The 21,540-nt window shown below is 38.9% G+C and overlaps 1 protein-coding gene across 1 annotated transcript in view; it reads right to left on the bottom strand.

Annotated features, from left to right (window-relative positions):
• LOC124171643 (CCR4-NOT transcription complex subunit 6) overlaps positions 1-21,540 on the bottom strand; it is a 328,368-nt gene that overhangs the window by 94,507 nt on the left and 212,321 nt on the right. Inside the window, exons 8-10 of the mRNA XM_046550855.1 lie at positions 12,337-12,491; positions 11,040-11,191; positions 6,201-6,470 (exon numbers count right to left, since the gene is read on the bottom strand). Coding sequence (XP_046406811.1) covers positions 6,201-6,470; positions 11,040-11,191; positions 12,337-12,491 — 577 coding nt within the window. The remainder of the gene's footprint in view (positions 1-6,200; positions 6,471-11,039; positions 11,192-12,336; positions 12,492-21,540) is intronic.

The raw sequence follows: 21,540 nt of genomic DNA, 5'->3' as shown, positions 1-21,540 counted from the left end.
ATATACTGAGAAAAATGTCTTTCATTGTGCGTGCACTGTTGCGTGAAATTATCGCGAGGAAATGCTAAATCCACCTCACCATACTGAAGCATTTTCAGGAGAAACAGAAGTCGGAATGTGATGAGAAAGTGACAAAATTTGGGGAAAATGTGCGTGATGAAAATTTGAATTCAGTCAGGTAGTCAGGCAGAATGGCAGTGGGGTAGCCAGGAACTTTGTTAGGGGGGTCCAAAAGCAGGGGGGAAAATTTTTAGACAACAAGGTACAAAGGAGAGGGTTTCAAACTAACTTTCACACCCTTCATAATGGACAAAACTTCATTTTTCAAAGAAATCTATTGTACATTCATGATTTTTATATTTTGTTTCCTTTTACGAAGGAAAGTAATTGTGTTTTTATATTTCGGGGGGTCAGGACCCCCCAGACTTCCCCATCTCACTACACTACTGATCAGTGGTTTATCCGAAGATTTTTCCTATTTTTATTTCCAAACCCAAGCGTAACAGTTTAGGTCCTGAGCATGTACAGATGTTTTTTAAAAAACAACTTGAAATGTGACTGCGTAGGTTTCCGCAGTGTCGAGGTTCCAAAATCTCCATTCTTCCGGTGCTACCGCATCTGCTTGTTTGTTGATGACAACAGTTTCTTTGACCTGAAGACGCTGGCAGCAGGTGCTAGCAAAACTGTTGTCATCAACAAACAAGCAGATGCGGTAGCACCAGAAGAATGGAGAAATTGGAAACAACTGGAAAGCCTACAAAAATGATTTTTAATTTATAAAAATATTAAAATGTGAATGAAAATCTAAAAGCATTCCTTTGATTGTATGTACCCAAAGTAAATGTGAATAATTACTTCATTTAATAGCAGGAATTTGAAAATGCATTTGGATCCGAAAATATCCAATCTGAAAGATCTGGCTCTGAAAATCAAGGATCCGATCCGAATCCGAAAAAAATCCATCCATCCGTCCATCCCTAAGGACTACTAAAGTAATAAATTTAAGGAAATTTGTTATCTTAGCAAAATTATTAACTTAAGCATTACTAGTGCACAGTAAGTGACAGTGAAACTGCTCGCATTTTGCCAAAAGATGCCACTGCTCAAGGGTTAAAAAAGAATTTATTAGAGTTACACAATAAAGGAAGGATGTCTGATAGAACACTTGAATTTTACTCCTCAGTATAAATTACTATGGGCCTTGACAGGCAAATAATTAATAGTATTCAGTACACTTACAAATACAGTAACTACACTCCTGTAGTGATTTATCATGAATTCACTGCACTTGAAGGGCAAGTCTGTAATTCTCTTTTCTCCTGAAAATGGGAGAAAGGAGATTTGTGAAGTGCCGTGCCGTGAAGTGGGTCGGGAGAAAACTTTGGTCAAGAACTCTTTCTCCAAAACGAAGCACATAAAGTTGCCGACTTACCCTCCTGAAGCCCAATTTAAAGTCATACTCTACTGTTATGCATTAATGCATCTGCCTTGCTCCTCACTGTACACCAAGGATACAAATTTGTTGGCAAAACAACAAATACTCTCTTATTCCTTCAAATATCTTCCACAATTTCCAGCAACATCTTATTTGTAAACAAGTGAACTTGAGCTTCACAAGTCTCCATCTCATCCACTCCATAGCCTCCATCTACTCCACTTAGGCACAAGTCTTCGACAAAACCCAAACCCAAAAATGTTCAAACCACTCACACCAGTACCCCATGCAGGCACACAAACAAATCAACAAAAATCAAGTGAGTGAAGATTGAGCATAGGGTTCCCAAACTTACGGTCTGAGGCACGAACACCACCCATACATGGTATGCATAAAAAAATTGATGAAATGAATGCAATGGACAAAATTCTGCTCAGAATAGTAGACCCAGGACTGAATTTTAGGAGGAGAGGGGTGGCGATATCTGTTAATATCCCATTCCACTATTAGACTTGGAGGTCACTATCAAACCCTAAATATGTGATTTGTTGGCTGCACCAGGTCATTTCCCTATGTGGATCTTTCACACATTTTTGCATATGTAACCAAAACACAAGCACAAGTACACACAAGTAGCCCATGGGGGTCTTTTCTTGCGTTCATCCCACAATACACATGGGAGCAAAGAAGTACCATGAAAGAATAACCTTGAAAATGACACTGACACAGGGGGCTGGATTGTTTCATTCCTCTCTGGGGTCAATGTTAGAACCCTAAGTTACAGCATTGGAGCAAATTAATGCTGTACTTCCCTTTGAGTGAAGAGAGCGAGAGAAAGTGAAGGGAGAGGGTGGGTTAGCTGAATCTGAGACTGGTTTTCGTATTTCACATATCCTACTTTAAAGATGCTCATGAGAGTGAAAGAAAATTCCGCTACTATTTATCATGGGTATTCTTTCAACCTTGAAGGCTCACTTTAGGGAAATGTCCACCTTCATTTTTATCTTTCCCTTGAGTGATAATTAACCATTCCACAGAAACAGCTACAACTGTAGATAAAATTTCTGCGCTTAAGCCAAAAGACTAGAGATGGGACGAATCCTATATTTTCTCGAATCCGAATCCAAATCCGAATCTCAGAAGGTTCTCGAATATCTAGAATATTTCGAATCTCGAATCTTTCGAATCCACCAAATAAATTGATTATTAATTCAAAGAAAAGAGAAGCAATGCTTAAAAAGAGGGAGCTATAAACTGTTGCTGAATTTCATACCTTCATGTGGCAAGAAATGAATTTGCGAACACACACTTTTGCATGAAATATGTATTTTTTTAGAAGATACAATCAAAGGTTAAGATTAATTAAAACAATCGTTTTGGGCCACAAAAAATTTAAAAACTTCAATGGAGATTTTTATTCAGGAAAACTAGCATGCGGACTCTCTCTGGGTCCAGCCTACTCCGTTTTTTATCGACTATGATTCCTGATGTGCTGAATAGTCTTTCGGAGAATGCTGTTGACATTGGTGAAATTAAAAACTTCCTTGCGAGTTTCCTCAAATTTTTGTACTTATCATTGACCTTCCAATATTTAAAGATGTTTGCAGATGGCGGAAGTAATGCTTCTGCCATGTAGGCATTTATTTCTTCTTCAGGGGACATAGCGTGATTCATCTCTCTGCTATTAGACGGTATCATTAATTGAGAATAGTAACTCCACATACTATGGCCTCCTTTCTGTTCATGTGCTAGTTCAGTGGTGTTTCCTTCACTATGGTCCGATGATGGCATGTCATTACAATTTAATTGGCTGTTATTATCTGAAATTTCAGCAATCAGTGCTGATTGAGCTTGCTCAAGGTTTTCTTTTCTCAAAAATACACTGCCCTTGAATCTAGGATCAAGTACTGTACCAAGAGCATACAATTTTTCTGTCTCAACATATTGATAACGCCTTTTTAGAGATGAAAGTAAATCATTTCTAAAGCCTTGAACAGAACCTAAAGTTGATTTGAAGTTTTGCAGCGCATGAATGGTGCTATTCACTAAAGGAATTACTTCTGAAATTGTCACTTGGCTTGAACTGGCAACTAAAGTAGCTCTTTCAAATACATCCAGTATTTGTATCACTTCCTCTATTGTCGTCCACTGTCGAGCACAAAGATCAATTTGAATGTTTAAATCTGAAGCAGATAATAAAACAGCTTGCTTTTGTTCCACAAGACGACGGAGGATGTGAAGCTGTGAGTTCCACCTTGTAGGTTCATCTTGTAGCAAACGATGAGGTTTGAGATTTAGTGTGGCTTGAGAAGCTCGTAACACTTTCATGGCTTTAGAAGAATGCTTAAAATGTCCCACTACACTTCGGCAGGATGTTAAAATTGTCTTAATTTCACTCTTATTCAGTAAACCATCCTTAACGACTAGTTGAAACGTATGAGCCAAGCACGGTAAGTGCTCAAAGATACTGCGCTCTAAACCTGCAACCATATTAGGAGCATTGTCTCTTATGAAGCACACAACTTTCCTCATAATATTCCATTCCTTCATAGTACTTGCGATGAAAGTTTCTATTGCTATGGCTGTGTGTGAAACTTCTGCAAAAGGAATACATTCCAAGCACAAATGATGGTACTCAAAGTTTTCATCTAAAAAATGAACAGTCAAACTAAGGTAATCATCAGAAGACGTTGAAGTCCACATATCTGATGTGACTGCAAGAGAGTAAATTTTTTAAAACTCTCTTCAACTTTTACTTTTTCTTCCACATACATGTCTGGAATTACCTCCTGGGAAATAAATTTCCTGCTTGGCATTATATATCTCGGCTCAAGGTGGTTAATCAGCTTTTTAAAACCTTCATGTTCCACTATGGACAGTGGTTGGTTATCTTTGCAGATCATTTCAGCTACTAATTTGGTAATTGTTTTAGTTCTTTTGTCTCCAGGCTTAAAACTTTGCATTTTATCAACAAATGATCTCAGAGTTGGTTGGTTGGTAGACAATAACTTGCGTTTCCCTGGAGGTTGTCTGAAAGGTCTTGAGTTCTCCACAGGAGGAAGCAGCAGAATCTGGACTAGGAATTGAGCTAATCGATGTAGGACTACCATCAGCAGTGGGTTCACCAATACCTTTGTTTGGGGAATCAATTCTGACAACTAAAGGACCAAATGTAGGAGAAGCTGGAGTCAGCACTGGTGTTAATGCACTTGACCCTTTCAGTTCTTGAAACCTGGATGAATGTTTAGCTTTCAGATGTTTCCACATGGCAGAAGTAGTGTGCGATTCTTTTCCTCTAGATATTTTTACTGAACACAGATTACATATAGCATAATTTTCACTGGTTGAAATTTGGTAATAGTTCCAAATATTTGATGCTCGAGGCATGCCATGTAATGGGATTATATGAAGAGCTGCTGGTCAAAGATGAGAATGCTGTGCGCATTTGGTGAACTCCAACCTTGGGCTGAAAATAAAGAATCGATGTCTTCCTTATTTTTCATGACTATGCATCCATATGACCGTAGGTCTATTACACTTGATCAATAATATGCGTTAGTACTCGATTATTTCATCCATCACTAGTTTGAATAAATAAAAAATCAGTTCCTTTGTTTGCAAATTTCTTGTGAAAACGACTTACCTTCTGCTTGAGGAATGAACGATCACCACAGGTTTTGACACTGGTGCGTACGTAATTGGCCCGATGAGCGAGCAGTCGTTTTGATTCTAGGGTCCAGCTGTTGCTTCAGTGTTTTAAAAGTTTTATTAGAGGTTTTTAGCGAACTAAAATACTTTGGCGGAGTTTACTCCCAAGAGAAGTTCTAATATTCACGATACAACTTCTACGAACTGTAGCAGAGAAGCGGTTGGTGCAGTCAATTGTTTCTCTCGTAAACTCGTAAATAGTTCTTTGTGAATCATTAATTAAGACAAATATATTCATAAAATCGCAGATGATCGTAATTTGAAAATTCGAGAGACAAAAACCATTCTGAAATACATAATAGTAATTTTTCATTATAGAACCTCAGTCACAAATAGAGCTGCTACATTCGGAGAAGCTTCTGCAGCAGTGATTCAGCTGATTCTCGTATTCAAAATTTTAGATTAAAGAGTGTTTCATTATTAATTTATATGACGTATAAATATGATTAATTGATGTGACGTGACTGAAGTACAGTGCAATTACAACATATTCCGGCAAATAAATTCAACATTTACCATTCTTCTCCTTCGCGTTTCGTTTTTGAGTCGCAATTATTGGCTGCTAGTTTGACGAAGATTCGAAAGATTCGAATCACGAACAAAGCATGAAAGATTCAAGTTTTCGAATCTCGAATATTTTCTAAGATTCGAAGGATTCGTGGATTCGAATGGCCCATCTCTACAAAAGACGAATATTATGTGACACATACTTGCCCAGTACAACAAATAAATTAACCAATACCTTTCTTTCTCTCTTTCTCGAGGGGACATGTATGTGTAAAGAGACATTTGAAATTCCTCAACAGCAGACACAAAATATACATAGAAAGACATGGCAAAAAAATGTTACAATCCTAGAATTTGGTGACATTAAGATATGGATGGTATGATCAAAGCTGAGATTTGAGGTTTCCTTGAAATTTCTTTAAAATGCGGACTTTCCTACAAACACAAAAACAATATTCGACTGCAAGTCTCTAAAGTCCCCCTCTACATTTCTCTGGGACACATCAAAACACATTTGGCATGCAGTAAGAAAATATATACAGCAATTTACCTGAATCAGGTAAAGAATTAAAGTCTCCACACAGCAGGAGGTGAACAGCATCCTGCCTTGCTCCTTTATGCGGGTTTGACTGCAGCGTCATTCGATAACTAAGAGATGACTCACTTCCAGCAATCTCATCCAAGATAACTCGCAGTTCATGTGATAACATCATTGTTTGTATTAGTTTAACATCACAATATTCTGGATCCCAGTGAATGTGGGCTGTGCACACCAGTATTCGTTGCGGTACAATTTGTCCTGAGGAGTCCATGGGTAGTCCTAGAAGATAATCAATTATTAATTATTTACTCCTCTTAAAACCAATAAAAACAATCCATATGATGACTGCAATAAAAGGAGGCTAGCTAGCTAAAGCACCAAAATAACCTCTTGGGCCTCAGCCCTCAGTCAAATAAATTATGACAAGCAAGAAATCTGATTAAAATTTGGGTCTATAAGGCACCAAATCAGTTGGGTGAGCAAAAAAAACACGGAAATATCCGAATTGATTACATTAGTTTGGAAAAGCTGCTTCATTTCAATGTAAATTTTTTATGTACAAATCAGAGTTGCTCATCTCCATTCAAATTTCAAAAATTAAAAAAAAAACTCATTTCAGGATTTTCTCTAATGAGATTCAACCATTCTCATTTCATTCTCATTCAGCAGATTCTTATTTGGCTATTTAAAGCATTTCATCCTCCCAGATTAAATATCAAAAGATAATCACTTCAATTGCTTCAGTCCACCAGGCAAGCATACATTTTACTATCGGCATGAATTTCACTCACTGATTCTAGCCTATTTTGTACCAGAATTATTGAAAGGGATGATCAAGTTGACACCACACCTGGATTAACAACTATAAGTACCAGCTTCAGCCAATGTGACAGAGTTTTACTATCATCTTTCATTTCCTTCTCATATACAAATATTCTTCAAGCATTATGAGTACAATAATTCATTCATATACTGATTGTACGATAATATATACATTTTTCATCTTTTTATAACTTAGTTTCATAACAATAATTTCATAAAAGTAATAGCACTATAATAATTATTAATATAATATAATAAATAATAATTGTATTCTCATTTCATAGAAGTATTTTTCTGATGTAAGGACTTTTACTATCATTTCTTGAAGTAGAGATTTTAAAAATGATATCATGCTTTTAATCAGAGAAAAAATAAATCTTTGGAACTGACATAACTCAAAACAGCATAAGTTAAAATATACCTGTATTTTGGAATAATATAAAATCTTAAAAATAGAAATAATGGGTATCTATTTGTGGTGTAAATGCTATTTGTAGAGATCTGTGAAATTCACGAGATGCTATATCGCAGAATAACGTGAAATAACATGAAATAATGCGAAATCAATAAATAAAAATGAAATTTTGCATTTTTTGCAATTTTATTTATTTATTTATTTTATTTAAGAAGTTGCTCACATACAGCATTTCTGCCAATTTATGGTGACGCAGTAACAAACATAAAAATTTTAACATAAAAAATTTGAACAGAGAGCAGTGGCATAAGATAGTAAAGAACAAAATAGAAGGCACGAGGAAAGGGAATTTTAGGTGTATTAGCGAAAAAAATCACTTCCATTGAGTCATAATCTATTAAAGCTTAAGCCTTCATTGTTTAATGCTGCTGATGTACATTTGACCTACCTCATTACAATTCCAAGTTCAATTGGCTTGTTTTTTCTCGCGCATATTGAATTTGCACGTACTGTAATGATGTCTTTGAATGTGAAGAATTTGGCTTTAAATTGATCACGGCCTCTTCGCAACACATTTATCAATCCTGAAACTATCGGAAATGTCTAGAATGAAGCGCTTTCTCTCCTGAAGAATTAGATATTCTGAATCGATAAAAACCTGGAAGAAATTCAATGCGGCTGCGAAAGAGCGTAAATATAAGCTCACGCGCCCAGCAAACATCGATGCCGGGAGGAAGAAGAGGAGGAGGTTCAAAAGAAGGAGGAAGAGCTTAAATACTGTGTTATTGGTCAAAATTAATAAAATGAAATTGAAAACAAATTTCAGTACTACAGTACAACCTCACTTATGAAACTTTCAACGGAAAACCAAAAAAAGTTTCGTAAGTGAGGAAGTTTCATAAGCGAGGTTTTTCGGTATTTAGCATGAAATACTTTCCTATAGGGGCCGGTTTGTTTCCAAGATGCAATTACTCATTTGGAGGCAAGAAATTGAAGCCTAATAATTTTAGTTACTCACAAGCAACACCACAGATGATGTGTTACTTTAAGAGAAACATAATTTTGCATTCCTGAACAACATTACCCACGGTTGAATGTCTATAGCATTTCTGGCACTAAGCTGCAAGGCTATCATACAGGAGAAATTACAGAATGATGATACTAAATGTTCACAGAGAAGCCAATTTTTGAAAAAAGTTGACTCATTAAAAGCAGTTTTCAGGAAATTCATTTTACCACCTATAGAGAGAGAAGGGAGATCGAAGAAATGAAATACTAGAGGAAAGTCATCCAAACTAACCCCGTAATTAGGGAGCAAAATTTCACTAATGCATCACGAAGGCTTCACACCCTATGGACCCAGGTTCATGTCCTGGCAGATGCAGAAAGTTTTCAGAGATGGCTGTATCCCTGCTTGAGAGTAGTGTGGACGGAACTTCCAGTGCAACACACTGTCCGGCAGATGGGACGTTAGGCCTGGTTAAGCCTATTTTTACAGCCTGGCTAATTCCAACACAGGGTTTCTATACCTCCCTTACCTCATGGCGAAAATGACCCCAGCTGTCAGTTTCCTCCCTCTAAATACCATGCCATAGATAATATGGAGCACCCAGCAGTGGCGTAATTACGGTGGGTGATGAGGGGATAGATCCCCCTCCAAAGCCTCAAAGAAATAAAAACAAATTTAAAACAAAAGTCTAGCTTTGATATACAGCAACTGCATCTACTTAAAGTTAAATTTTAAGTGCCAAAATGATGTAAAACATATTTACAGGCATGCCTTTTTTTAAATATTCCTGGAATCCCTGTTGCCTCGGGGGTGGGGGGGTGGCGGGGGTGTATCCGCCCCCAGGTACTACCATCACTCCCAAAGCAAATTCCTAGTTACGCCACTGGTACCCATGATATTCCGTGACTAAGACTTTTCCCAGTGCTTAGATCACTTCTGTTAAATGAGCATTTGAAATAACCGTGCAACTGCTGTCAGTGATGAATGAACATAAATAGATTAAGAGCCTGGAAAAATCTCCCCTCTCAATAATGTTTGAATCTACCGGATATAGCTTCTCTGTCGGCATTCTTCCGCGAATTCAGCGCCGGGTATAAGCCGTGTGACTCATCTTGATGTAATATTTTGCTTCCCCATATCTGATAACAACACCGGACACTTTTTGTGCTTCGATATAAAGGTTATAAGTAATTCCTGAGTCGAAAGGAACTGCCTTATCTTTCGCGTTTTGAATTTGACTTTAATGATTATGTTATGATTGACGACGCGAGTTATTCTCCCAGGGCATTCGTACTAACTCTCGTTCAGTTAAAAAATAAACGCTTGCCACCAGGCAGACTCAAGCTAATAGCTACTCAAGGTCCAACTTTGTTTCATTTAAACCCACTGAGATACAAGTTGGGTCAGTTTTGATCTGCGCGCCGCGTAAGCAACTTTCCCCCGGCTCAATTCGTCCCACGGATGTGGGATTAGCCCGCGGAATGAGACCACACATGCTGTTTTTACCATCGTGTTGAATCACCATCGACTTACGTCCATACTGCAAATACTCTTCAAATAAATAGATAATCTTTTTTGGATGACCTTGGAAGCCAAAATTTTGGTACGCGAGGATTTTTAACGGCTCATTTAGGTGATACCTAATAAACAGCGTCGCTCATTATTAACACTTATTATTCTTCATTGACATATCTATGAAATGAGCACATACTACCCCCGCTACGTACACTAAAATCGGCGTGCATACCGCAATCTTCTCGTAGAGCAGTTACCTGAAAAGTCGTAAGAGTGAGGTATTTTATCTCGTAGTACCGGAAAAATGCGTTTCGTAACCGAGGTCGTCGTATAAGTGAAAAGTTTCGTAACTGAGGTTGGAAATACATGGGTTCATATGGGGTTATTCACCGGACCAAAAAAATCGGCGTATAAGTGAGGGCGTATAACTGAGGGTCGTATAACTGAGGTTCTAATGTATTTTGTCAATTTTTGCTCAAGTCTTCCTCACAAAGACAAGTGAAGTATTCACAGTGCACCTTTTCTTGCTCACTATATAATAATAATGCTTGAACCATTGATATACATATGTACTATGTACCTGGAACCATTTCCTTCATTTGGTTCTATCAGAAATTTTGTACTGTTCAAATTGTATTTAATGTTTATTAAAATGCTTAAAAAAGTGTAAGCAATCGTGAAATGTGCACCAAAAAATAATAAAACACCTCGAAATGCGCAAATGTTTTAACATTATAATGACACCACCAAGATTTTCTATAACACCGAAATCACATAGTTTTAAAATGAATTTTAGCAAAAAAAAATAAAACCACTTTCACTGATCTCTAGCTATTAGCAATAAAGTACAAGGTACTGTGGGAAAGTATTTCAGGAGAGGGATGAAGGGGATGATGAGAAAGTGAGATGTTCTCATGGCATGTCACAAAGAACCTCGAAGGAGGAAATACAGTGATAATACGGGTTAATTTTGACATTAACAGAAATTTCAGTCACATTCAGGATGTTTTAATTAAAATACTTTAGACAATAAAAACAGATTGATGAAAAATTATACAGCACAAACAAAAATATGCATAGTCCTCACCATTTTCCCAAGCAATATCATTGGTACGCAGGAGAGCAGCAAGGCCAATGTTATCCTTTGGCATAACCCGGTTCAGCATATCATCTGAACCTTCAGCTTGGGCCATTGCAAGCTGGTTGAACTCAACTAGGTATTCCTTCTCCAGAGTAAACCTTTGTCCACAAGAAAAATTCTAATGACTCACTTTCATCAGAAATAACAATACAATAAAGACTTGATCATAATGAAAAAATTAAGTACAAAAGTAAATGACAAAAAGGTTCAATTTTCCACCCAATAAACAAAATCATCTTCATTTGGGTCAATTTCTACCCTTATCTGCACCAGCATCACCAAAAAGGTTGACCAAGGTAATACCACACCCGGATTAACAACTAAATACCAGCTTCAGCCAACATGACATAGTTTTACTATCATCTTTCATTTTCTTTTCATATACAAATATTCTTCAACATTAAGAATAAAATCATTCATTTAGCAGTAGTTTTTAAGCCAATTATTTTGGTCTGAAGAACCACAGTAGAAGGTTTTTTTGTTAAGGGTCCTAAGATGCGTCTTTATGAAGCTCCTGCTGGGGCATGGAAAAAGCAATATATGGACTTGAGATGGTTAAGCCTAAAAAACTTTAGCCACTCCCAATGGCTCTTTCCACAGGAACTCCAAGGAAAAGAAAACATTGGGAGCAAGAATCTTCATAAAGATTGTTCAGACAATTAGAATTTCAGGATTCATTTCTAAAATAAGGTCCTACTTCTCAAAAAAGGGCAGCTAATACAGAATGTCCACTCTACCACAAAGCAAAATGAGAAACATCAATTCATTCAAACAAGTATCAGAAGACATGCAAGTGATCTCTGTAGTAGCAAATTATGATAAACAGAAAATATTGGAATCAAATAAAAAGGAAAAAAATGTATGCAAACTTTTTCGGCAATGCAGCCAGGAATTACTTCCTTTCTAAATAATCAAGTTAATGTGTAATATCAAGCCCATTTTAAAATAGGCAAAGATAAGGGACAAACTGACTAAATGCAAGACAAATATCGTCCCTTGATCATTCTTAAAAATGACCTCCAAGAAACCCTTTCATCCCAGGATATTAAGGACAGTCTCAATGAGTCGCCATCTCTCAGAGAAAGAAATAATACACACCCCAAATTAAACTTCACTCACACACCAAAATACATTGGGATGCCCACACAAACTATCAAAGTAAAACCAAAGATTCAAAGTGAAAATTAGAAAATTAAAAAGAGGGCACTCAAAATTGTATAAATAACATTAAGATGAAACTCACTTTGCATGTCGATAGAATATTGCACAACCATCCACATATTTCCTTTCATTTTCAGCCATTGTTTTGGCCCGAGATTTTGGAGAGAATATGCCATCATATCCATCAGCTTTCAGCTCAGGTAAAAAGAAGTTGTGGAACTGGTCTGTTTCAACCTCCTTAAAACATAGATGAAAATAGAACCAGTTTGGAAAGATTATTGCAATTGGAAAGGTTGAAATATATATCTGAAATTACACTAACTTATACTAACAAAGGCATGTGGAAAGTAAGCACAATGCCAAATCTAATATGCATAAATACTGAAATTGTCTTTTTTGCTAAGATATTGATTGAGGAGTCCCACGTTTTCACCTTGGGTGAATCCTCCTAACACCCCAACACAAAAAATCCTCGAAATACATTGTGGCTGAGGGAAAGGAACTGGCTCTCTACCAAAAATGCGTGATATTCACATGTCTGTGGCTTAGGTTGATGTTAGCTTTACCCTCACCTAATTAAACAACTTTGGGGTTGAATCACTGAGTGAGTGAAATAGTAAAGTTGTGTACTGTAATATAGTTCATTAATTCGAATGAAATAATTTCTTCCCTCCATTATCCAATTTTACACGCCATGCACTTTGAGATGACATAAATCAAGCTTAGCTGGCATCAAACTACACAAAGGGTCACTTATCTTCTGAAAAAACTGCCCTGGGAACACCAGGCAAAACATTTTGTATCTCCAAAGCCTTATATTTGTCATACAGTTGGCATTATCAATTTATATTTTGTCATCATATACAATTTACAATTTATCATCATATATGTATTTTGTCATTCTTGGCTAATTTGTTCACCATCACTCAACATTTTCCTGATGTGAAAATCAGACCCTCAACTGTGTTCAGAAGGATATCTTTGATTTCAAAACCGGTCCACTTTTCTCGATTACATAGCAATCACTCGTGCCAAAGCATTTTCTCATTTGGAGTATTGCCCAAAGAGTGAGTGTGCGTGCATGCTCATTAGCGATATCTCAACCTAAGCAACCTTAGTGAGGCCCCTTGCAACTCTCGCAAAGTTTCCTTCACATTGAGAGAGCTCTTAGAAGGGTTTCTGGTTGAGAGGCTGGGGTTGGTCACTACTGCGAATTCTCCTGTTCCAGCAAACCAATACAGTATTTTTTTTGTACCTGTGACGTGATCCCTACGTTATGCCTATTTTCTATTTTGCCATCAATTTCCAAGGAAAGCCCATGGCACATACAAATTATGTTAAGCTATCACTAGCTAGATGAGGTATTCTTTGTACCAAGAAATTGATTTCTGATCAGACAGCACTTAAAGCTTGAATTCTTCCTCAAGTTTTCCAGCAACCTCCATCAAGCAAGGATTACACAAATGAGTTAATATGAAAAGCAGTTCACTTGGAAAGTCTACACAAATGTATATCATGATTCTCAGATCACAACCAAACATATATTTCATTGGAATTCAACACCTGAACAAAGAAGGTGCCGCCCTACCATTGATAAGAATTCATTCTACCACAGGGGTGGCAGCAGGAGCATTTAAAAATTGCTAAAACTACTGTTCCAACTAGTCCAGGAGGGGAGATTTAGGGAGGATGAAATTTATTGAACATTTACCACAGTAGGTTGTTAAGGTTAGATAGAAGACATTAAAAAGGGCCTAATATTGGCAAAAGGTGATAAGAAATACAGATAAAATTAATTGGTGTCTCTTATACGCAAATAAAAGTCATTGAGAACCTCACTTATGAATTAAGTACTGAGTGAAATCATAAACAGTGGGGTGGAAGCAAAACAAGAGAGATTGCAGGACAATAACATACAAAAGAAAGTCCCATTCCTCTTCATTATGAGAGCAAGTTTCATGACTTAGTCTATAATTAGCAAGCCACCCGGCATTGCTTGGTAAAGATAGTTAGAAGAAAGTTGCCTCAAAATTGACACAATATGGTGAGCGGATGACGCTGAACAGCAAAAATTGAAAAAACAATTTCCATACACCAATCAAAGGATCAGCTTATGCTTGCTGTTGCTACACAACATTGAAGGGGATCGGGTTGGTGTGGTGGCTAGAGTGTTGGCTTCACACCTGGGGGGCTCGGGTTCAAATCCCGGCAGTGGCAGAGAATTTTCAGAGATTGCCCGATCCCTGCTTGAATGTTGTGTAGAAGACATTTCAAGCACAACACTCCATCTGTCGGATGGGACGTTGTTAAACCGTGGTTCCCTTGGCACCTTTCGTTAAGAGCAGGCTAATGCCGACGCCGGGATTCTCTCCACCCTTCCTTCCATACACTTCCCTCATGGCACAAATGACCTCAGCTGTTGGTCGCCAACTCCAAATAACATACCATACAACACTGAAAATTATGTGTGCCCGTATGTTCATAGACAAAAAATATTATGTGCACACATACCCCAGCATAAAGGTTTGCACCGATAGGATTAACAGGTAAGTGTAAAATCCTATGTGTTACGATCTTCCCATGAGTGTGTAAAGAGGTGCACCTACCCGGCAGGATGTCCAACCTCAGACGTTGTATGACGTGATGTAACAAACAGTAATAAGAAAATGGTGCAAAGGACATGTCGGATGCAACTGAAAGTAGTACTTTGGGGTTCAAGAGCATGAGATGCACCAATGTACTAACTTTAGTTACAATCCGCGCAGCTGTATGGAATAGGGGAAACTGGGGCACAGTGGGACACTGGGTACAGTGGGACAATTGATTTATTTAAACAATTTACTCGGTCAAAGGGGAAATGTATTAAAATTAAGGAGGTCATATCATGAGGAATAATACACAAAAATCTTATGTCATAATCTTATGTAGCTTCGCGTAAATGTTATAAAATATGTTTTTTGCTATAATTTTCGTAACTTTCATCTTGTGGATATTAATGCAATTCTCCTAATTATAGCAAGTTTCATGCGGAAAGACTTGGCGAATACATCATTTAGAGACTTTGCAATATTATTCTAAACATATTATACGAAGGTAACATGTTTAAAAAATTTTCTGACAAATATAAGACTTCAGGACATGCGGGGCACAGTGGGACAGCTGAAATTGGGGCACAGTGGGACAACTCGGATTGGGGCGCAGTTGGATGCCAACTTACAGCCCAGGTGCTTCAAGCTATCAATCTCTGTAACCTAAACGCACTCAAATTTCTCACTTAAGCTTACTTTATAGTGTTTTGGCTCCATATTGATGCTTTAGGATTTTAGAATTTGAGTAGTACATTTCAATTCAACAATGTGAGGACAAAACTACAGAATGGCAAGAGCAATGAACATAAGAAAAGTAAAGCCGAAGTGAATAATTAGTGTGAACCCCAATCGTATGCGACAATTTTTCTACATTTCCTGAAACCCACATTTGTTTTATAGATGTGCTCTTTGTACAGAACAGTTCAGTCTAGGCCAAAAGCGAGCTTGAGGTAGTGAGAAGAGAGAGTCTCATAAACATTAGTTGCTGCGACGTTTCTCCTTTCTACAGGCCTGCTCAAGGAACATTCAATATTTTTCGTGAAAGGAAGAGTAGCAGGAAATTGAAATTTAGTTTTTAAAGAGAATTTTAAGACAAGAATGTTTGTTAAATACTATCTATTTAATGCAAATTATTTATAAATTGAATTTTTGAGATTCATAGCTTATAAAATAAATTACCACCATAGCAAACTGTGGCTTACAGCTGCAGCACAACTGCACCACAGACTATCTCTCCTGCTCACGAAATAATTAGCATATGAGTTTGCTCAGAGAAATTGAAAGAAATACCCTCCAACCTGCGATCAGAAAGAAATCGCTGATGATGGTTTGTTTTACGGTTTTATGAAGCGGAAACCTTCGATTAGCCTTCGGAAACCAGAGGCAAGAGCCATTGGCTTCTATAGGACGGTTGTGAGAGCATTTTTTTCCGATCCATCAGGTATTTATGTGAAACACGTATTTTCCGCTGGAAGTGTAACTATGATGAAAGTGGTTCCACTACCGTTGAACTCCAAGGAAAAGTGATAGCCCCCAAAGGTGAAAAACCAGTAGGTGAAGTTACCTCCTCTGAAAGGGTTCCTCAATGACATTATGCTATATTACAAATGCTCAGGTTAATACATTTCCTCCACTTTTTGTGTTATCTAGAATGAAATCCTCCCAAAAATACTGTTTAAGTGTCCCATAGGATCAGTAAATGTCGCAAACCCTTCTGGATGGATGACTATCAATTTATTTTTGCTGGTTTTAAAACATTTCATCATTCATGCAAAACGCTTTAAAGAAAATCCTGCATTGCTAATTTTACATAGCCATGAATCGTATATTTCTGCCGATGCTATTGAGTTAGTAAAAATAAATGGGTGGCACTTTTTACTTTGTCTCCTCACTGCAGTCACAAACTACAGCAATTACACAACTGTGTGTTCGGCCCTTTGAAAAAATTATAAAATGACCGTAAATGGCCAATAATCCACCCAGGAGAGAAATTAACAATTTGAAACTTGGCTGAGTTAATGGGTACAGCATATAAAAAAGCATTTACATCTAACAATACATATTATTTCTACGTTTAGTTCAACCGGGATATGCCCTGTCAACCCAATTATTTTTAATGACAAAGATTTTGCCCAAGACACTGTCAAAGATCAGTTTGTTCCACCTTTAGAATTTATTTTTGAACCCGAGTAGAATCTCAAAAGCCCAGGACATCCCGGGTTGAAACTTTGCTTTGGAGGGCAAAGTTGTCACCCCCTGAGGAAATACGTCCAAAATCCATCAGGCTAATAATTGAAGACTCGCTGCGCTGCGCGCGCTCGTTAAGGGAACCCCGGTTAAGAACCCCGGTTCCGGCTTCGCCGTCTACATTTGTGATCGTTCGAAGAATTTTAGTTTGAATAATCTCACCTCAGCTAGGGGCCGGCTTCGCCGGCCAGGGGGTAGGGAAGCGCCCTACTCATTCCTCGGAACGGCTTCGCCGTTCCTCGTTGAGAGGCCACTTCGCCGCCCAGGGGTTGAGTGTGCCCCCCCGGGGCTACCCCGCTAAGTACTCGGAACGGCTTCGCCGTTCCTCGTCTGGGGTCGGCGTAGCCGTCCAGAGGGCGAGGGCACTTCGGAACTTTTTCACCGTTATTCGTTTGAGGGGCGGCTTCGCCGCCTAGGGCTGGATGGAGCCCACAGCGGCTGCGCCGCTTCAACATCGGGGTGGCTTCGCCCCCCGGGGGTTACTGAAGCTCCCCCTAGCCTACGCCAGTTACTCCTCGGAACGTCTTCTCCGCCTTGGGGATGAAGAGCCTCCCGCGGCTACTCAGCTTATTCCTAATAAATGGTCTTCTCCACCGGGAGGGGTGCCCAGGGGATTCGGGGTTTGAATGTGTTATACATGCGGTCACCAATCTTCCACAGTGATTATGTAGCGATGATTGTAAAGGGTAGTGCAATGCGGCGTAGTAGTTGCGACAAGTACGCATAAAAGAAGACTTAATGGGAAGTATTTCATTTATTGCAGGGTGTTTCAACGGAATACCGGGGGTTTTATACTTGTGTTAAACCAGTGGTCACAAATCGTTCTCATAAATTCCGTGCTGATAAGTCCTAGGGGTCCGAAATAGAGGCGGAATTCTGACGATTCTTTTACCCGGAGAGGCGATTTATTGGAAATTTTTTGGGAGGTTTCACGGGGTTATCGGGGGTTTTAAGAAGTAGTAGTGGCACCGGCTAAATTGAGACGAAAACTACTGGGAAAGGCGAATTAAAATTTTTTTTCAGCGAGGTTCCAGGAGGTGATCGGGGGTTTTCTGGTATTTTTTCCCGAATGGTTTAGGGTGGCCCGCCTTCACCAAACATTCTGAATCTATAGCTCAGTGGGGACGGGTAGTGCGGCGTAATGTTTGCGAGAAGTTCCCAAATAGGAGACATAGTTGCTCATTTTACATTTGGGGGGATTTCAGGGGATACCGGGGGTTTATATGTGTGTACTTCTGGCGGTCACTATCCATTGACATATATTCCGAGGGGATGAGTCGTTGGGGGCGGTGGAATAGTCACGAAAAGTACTCAAAAAGTAGACTTATATGCAAAATTTTATTTTTCTGGGGTTTTTTTGAGGGTTTACCGGAGGTTTATAGGTTTTTACAGCCAGGGGTTATCAATCCTCTACATCAATTCCGTAGCGATGAGTGGTAAGGCTTGGAAATGTGGCGGAATTGTGACGAAAAGTACCCGAAAACGCTACTTATATGCAAATTTTAATTTTTTAGGGGTTCTCAGGGGGTTTAAAAACAACGATAATATATGGTCACATCCATTTACTATCATATCTAAGAGAAGTTGCCCCTATGACATCCATATTTCGAGAGTAAAACAATAAAAAGTAAATCTCTCTCCGGAAAAAATTAGTAGTGCCCGCCATTTTCATTTTTTCGCGGTTATATAGATTAAACTTTTTATTAAATATTTATGTTTTCTGAAAGATAATGCATAGCTGAATGTAACTACAAAGTTTGAAAGAAATCGGTGAGGTATAAATTGACAAAATCCTATGTTAATCTTTTGGTAATCGTAATTTTCGGTTATTTTCGGAATATTTTAATTTTTTCTGAGTAACCAAGGACGACGAAAGAAAATTATTACCTACATTTCGTAGACGATGTTATGAACATATATAATAATCATTTTCGTTGTCCAATTCATAAAATAAGGCCGACGGCAGTGGAAAATATTAAATATTTTCCGAGAAATAGATTTTTGGACGCCATTTTGAAAGCGTTTACGTTGTAAATAACTTCAAAAATTACATAAGTAGGTGGCGACATTTATTGGCTTTCATAATTTACAACAATGGTCCATGTGACGGAAATGTATCGCCGGTATAACGATAAATAGTAAACGAACTCCCGGGAAAAAATGGGAAGTGTCCGCCATTTATTATATTTTGCTGGTATATCGATGTCAATATTGTAAAAAGGTTTAAATTTTCTGAAACTAAATGCATAGTTTTATGGAAATACTAAGTCTTAACGAAATCGGTCGTGCAAAACTGGACGAAATATTGTGTTAATCTTTTCGATATTGTACTTTATGGTGATTGTTGGCATATTTTAATTTTTTTTCTCGGCAACCAATAAGGACAAAATAAAATTTTTGCCCAGGTTAAATGTAGAATCATTTAAGCATATATAATAATCATTTTCGTTGTGCAACATCCAACATTAGGTCGATGGCAGCGGAAATTATGAAAATGTATCCGAAAAATCATTCTTTGGACGCCATTTTTGCGATGTTTAACGTAACAATCAACTTAAAACAATGCATACGTACGTGGCAGCATTCATTGGCTTTCTAAATATACAACAACGTTCCGTGTAGCACGCACGGTTAGCGCGCAGTAAAATAAAAACAAAAATACGGTCCCCGGAAAAAGGGCGATTTCGGCCATTTTGTCGTCCTAGCGACGACACGTGGCGGAAACTTCCGGTTTTCGGATTTTTCCTCCGAATCATTTCGGGTTCCCCGCACGTGTGCCAAATTTCAGCTCTCCAACATGTCAAGTGGTCTAGAGTTTGTATCCATGAGTGAGTGAGTGAGGCACACATCCGGCTGTATATAGGTAAGACTCGCACGCTCCGCGCGCTCGTTAAGGGGCTCCGCCCCTTAAAAACCCCGGTTCCGGCTTCGCCGTCTACATTTGTGGTCGCTCGAAGACTTTTAAAGTTCGAATAATCTCACCTCAGCTAGGGGCCGGCTTCGCCGGCCAGGGGGTAGGGAGGCGCCCCACTCATTCCTCGAAACGGCTTCGCCGTTCCTTGCTGGAGGGCGGCTTCGCCGCCCAGGGGTTGAGTGTGAGTTGAGATGGGTGGAGTCTACAGCGGCTGCGCCGCTTGAACATCGGGGCGGCTTCGCCGCCCGAGGGTTACTGAAGCTCCCCCTCGCCTACGCCAGTCACACCTCGGAACGCCTTCGCCGTTCCTCGTTGTGGGGTGGCTTCGCCGCCTTGGGGTCGAGGAGCCCCCCCGCGGCTGCTCCCCTTAGTCATAATTAATGCTCTTCTCCACCGAGAGGGGTGCCCAGGGGGATTCGGGGGTTTTAATGTGTCATGCATGCGGTCACTAATCATCCACAGTGATCACGTAGCGATGATTGTAAAGGGTAGTGCAATGCGGAGTAATAGTGGCGACAAGTACCCATAAAAGAAGGCTTAATGGCACGTTTTTCATTTTTTGCGGGGGTTCCAACGGAATACCGGGGGGTTTATACTTGTGTTAAACCAGTGGTCACAAATCGTTCTCATAAATTCCGTGCCGATAAGTCCTAGGGGTCCGGAACAGTGGTCTGACGATTCTTTTACCTGGAGAGGCAATTTATTAGAAATATTTTGGGATGTTTCACGGGGTTATCGGGGGTTTTAATAAGTGGTAGGGGCACCGGTTTAATTGTGACTAAAACTACTCTGAAAGGCGACTTTAAAATTCATTAATTTTTTTTCAGCGATGTTCCAGGAGGTGATCGGGGGTTTCTGGTATTTTTTCCCGTATGGTTTACGGTTGCTCGCCCTCACCAAATATTCCGGATCTAGAGCTCAGAGGGGACGGGTAGTGTGGCGTAATGTTTGCGAGAAGTACCCAAATGGGAGACTAAATGACACATTTTACATTTGGGAGGGATTTCAGGGGGATACCGGGGGTTTAAATGTGTGTACTCCTGGCGGTCACCATCCATTCACATAAATTCCGTGGGGATGCGTCGTTGGGGGCGGTGGAATAGGCACGAAAAGTACCCAAAAAGTAGACTTATATGCAAAATTTTATTTTTGGGGGGTGTATGTGGGTTTACCGGGGGTTTATAGATTTTTAATGCCAGCGGTCATCAATCGTCCACATCAATTCCGTAGCGATGAGTGGTAAGGATTGGAAAAGCGGCGGAATTGTGACGAAAAGTACCCAAAAAGGCTACTTATATGCACATTTTAATTTTTTTGGGTTTCGGGGGGTTTAAAGATGACGATACTATATGGTCACATTCATTTACTGTCATACATAAAAGAAGTAGGCCCTATGACATTCATAGTCCTATGACATCCATGACATTTCGAGAGTAATACAATAAAAAGTAAAACTCTCCCCGGAAAAATTAGTAGTTCCCGCCATTTTTATTTTTTCGCGGTTATATCGATGAAACTATGTATTGAATATTTATGT

This window comes from Ischnura elegans, chromosome X (assembly GCF_921293095.1).
Source record: "Ischnura elegans chromosome X, ioIscEleg1.1, whole genome shotgun sequence".
Lineage (NCBI taxonomy): Eukaryota > Metazoa > Arthropoda > Insecta > Odonata > Coenagrionidae > Ischnura > Ischnura elegans.
This window is presented reverse-complemented; position numbering and strand designations above follow the sequence as displayed.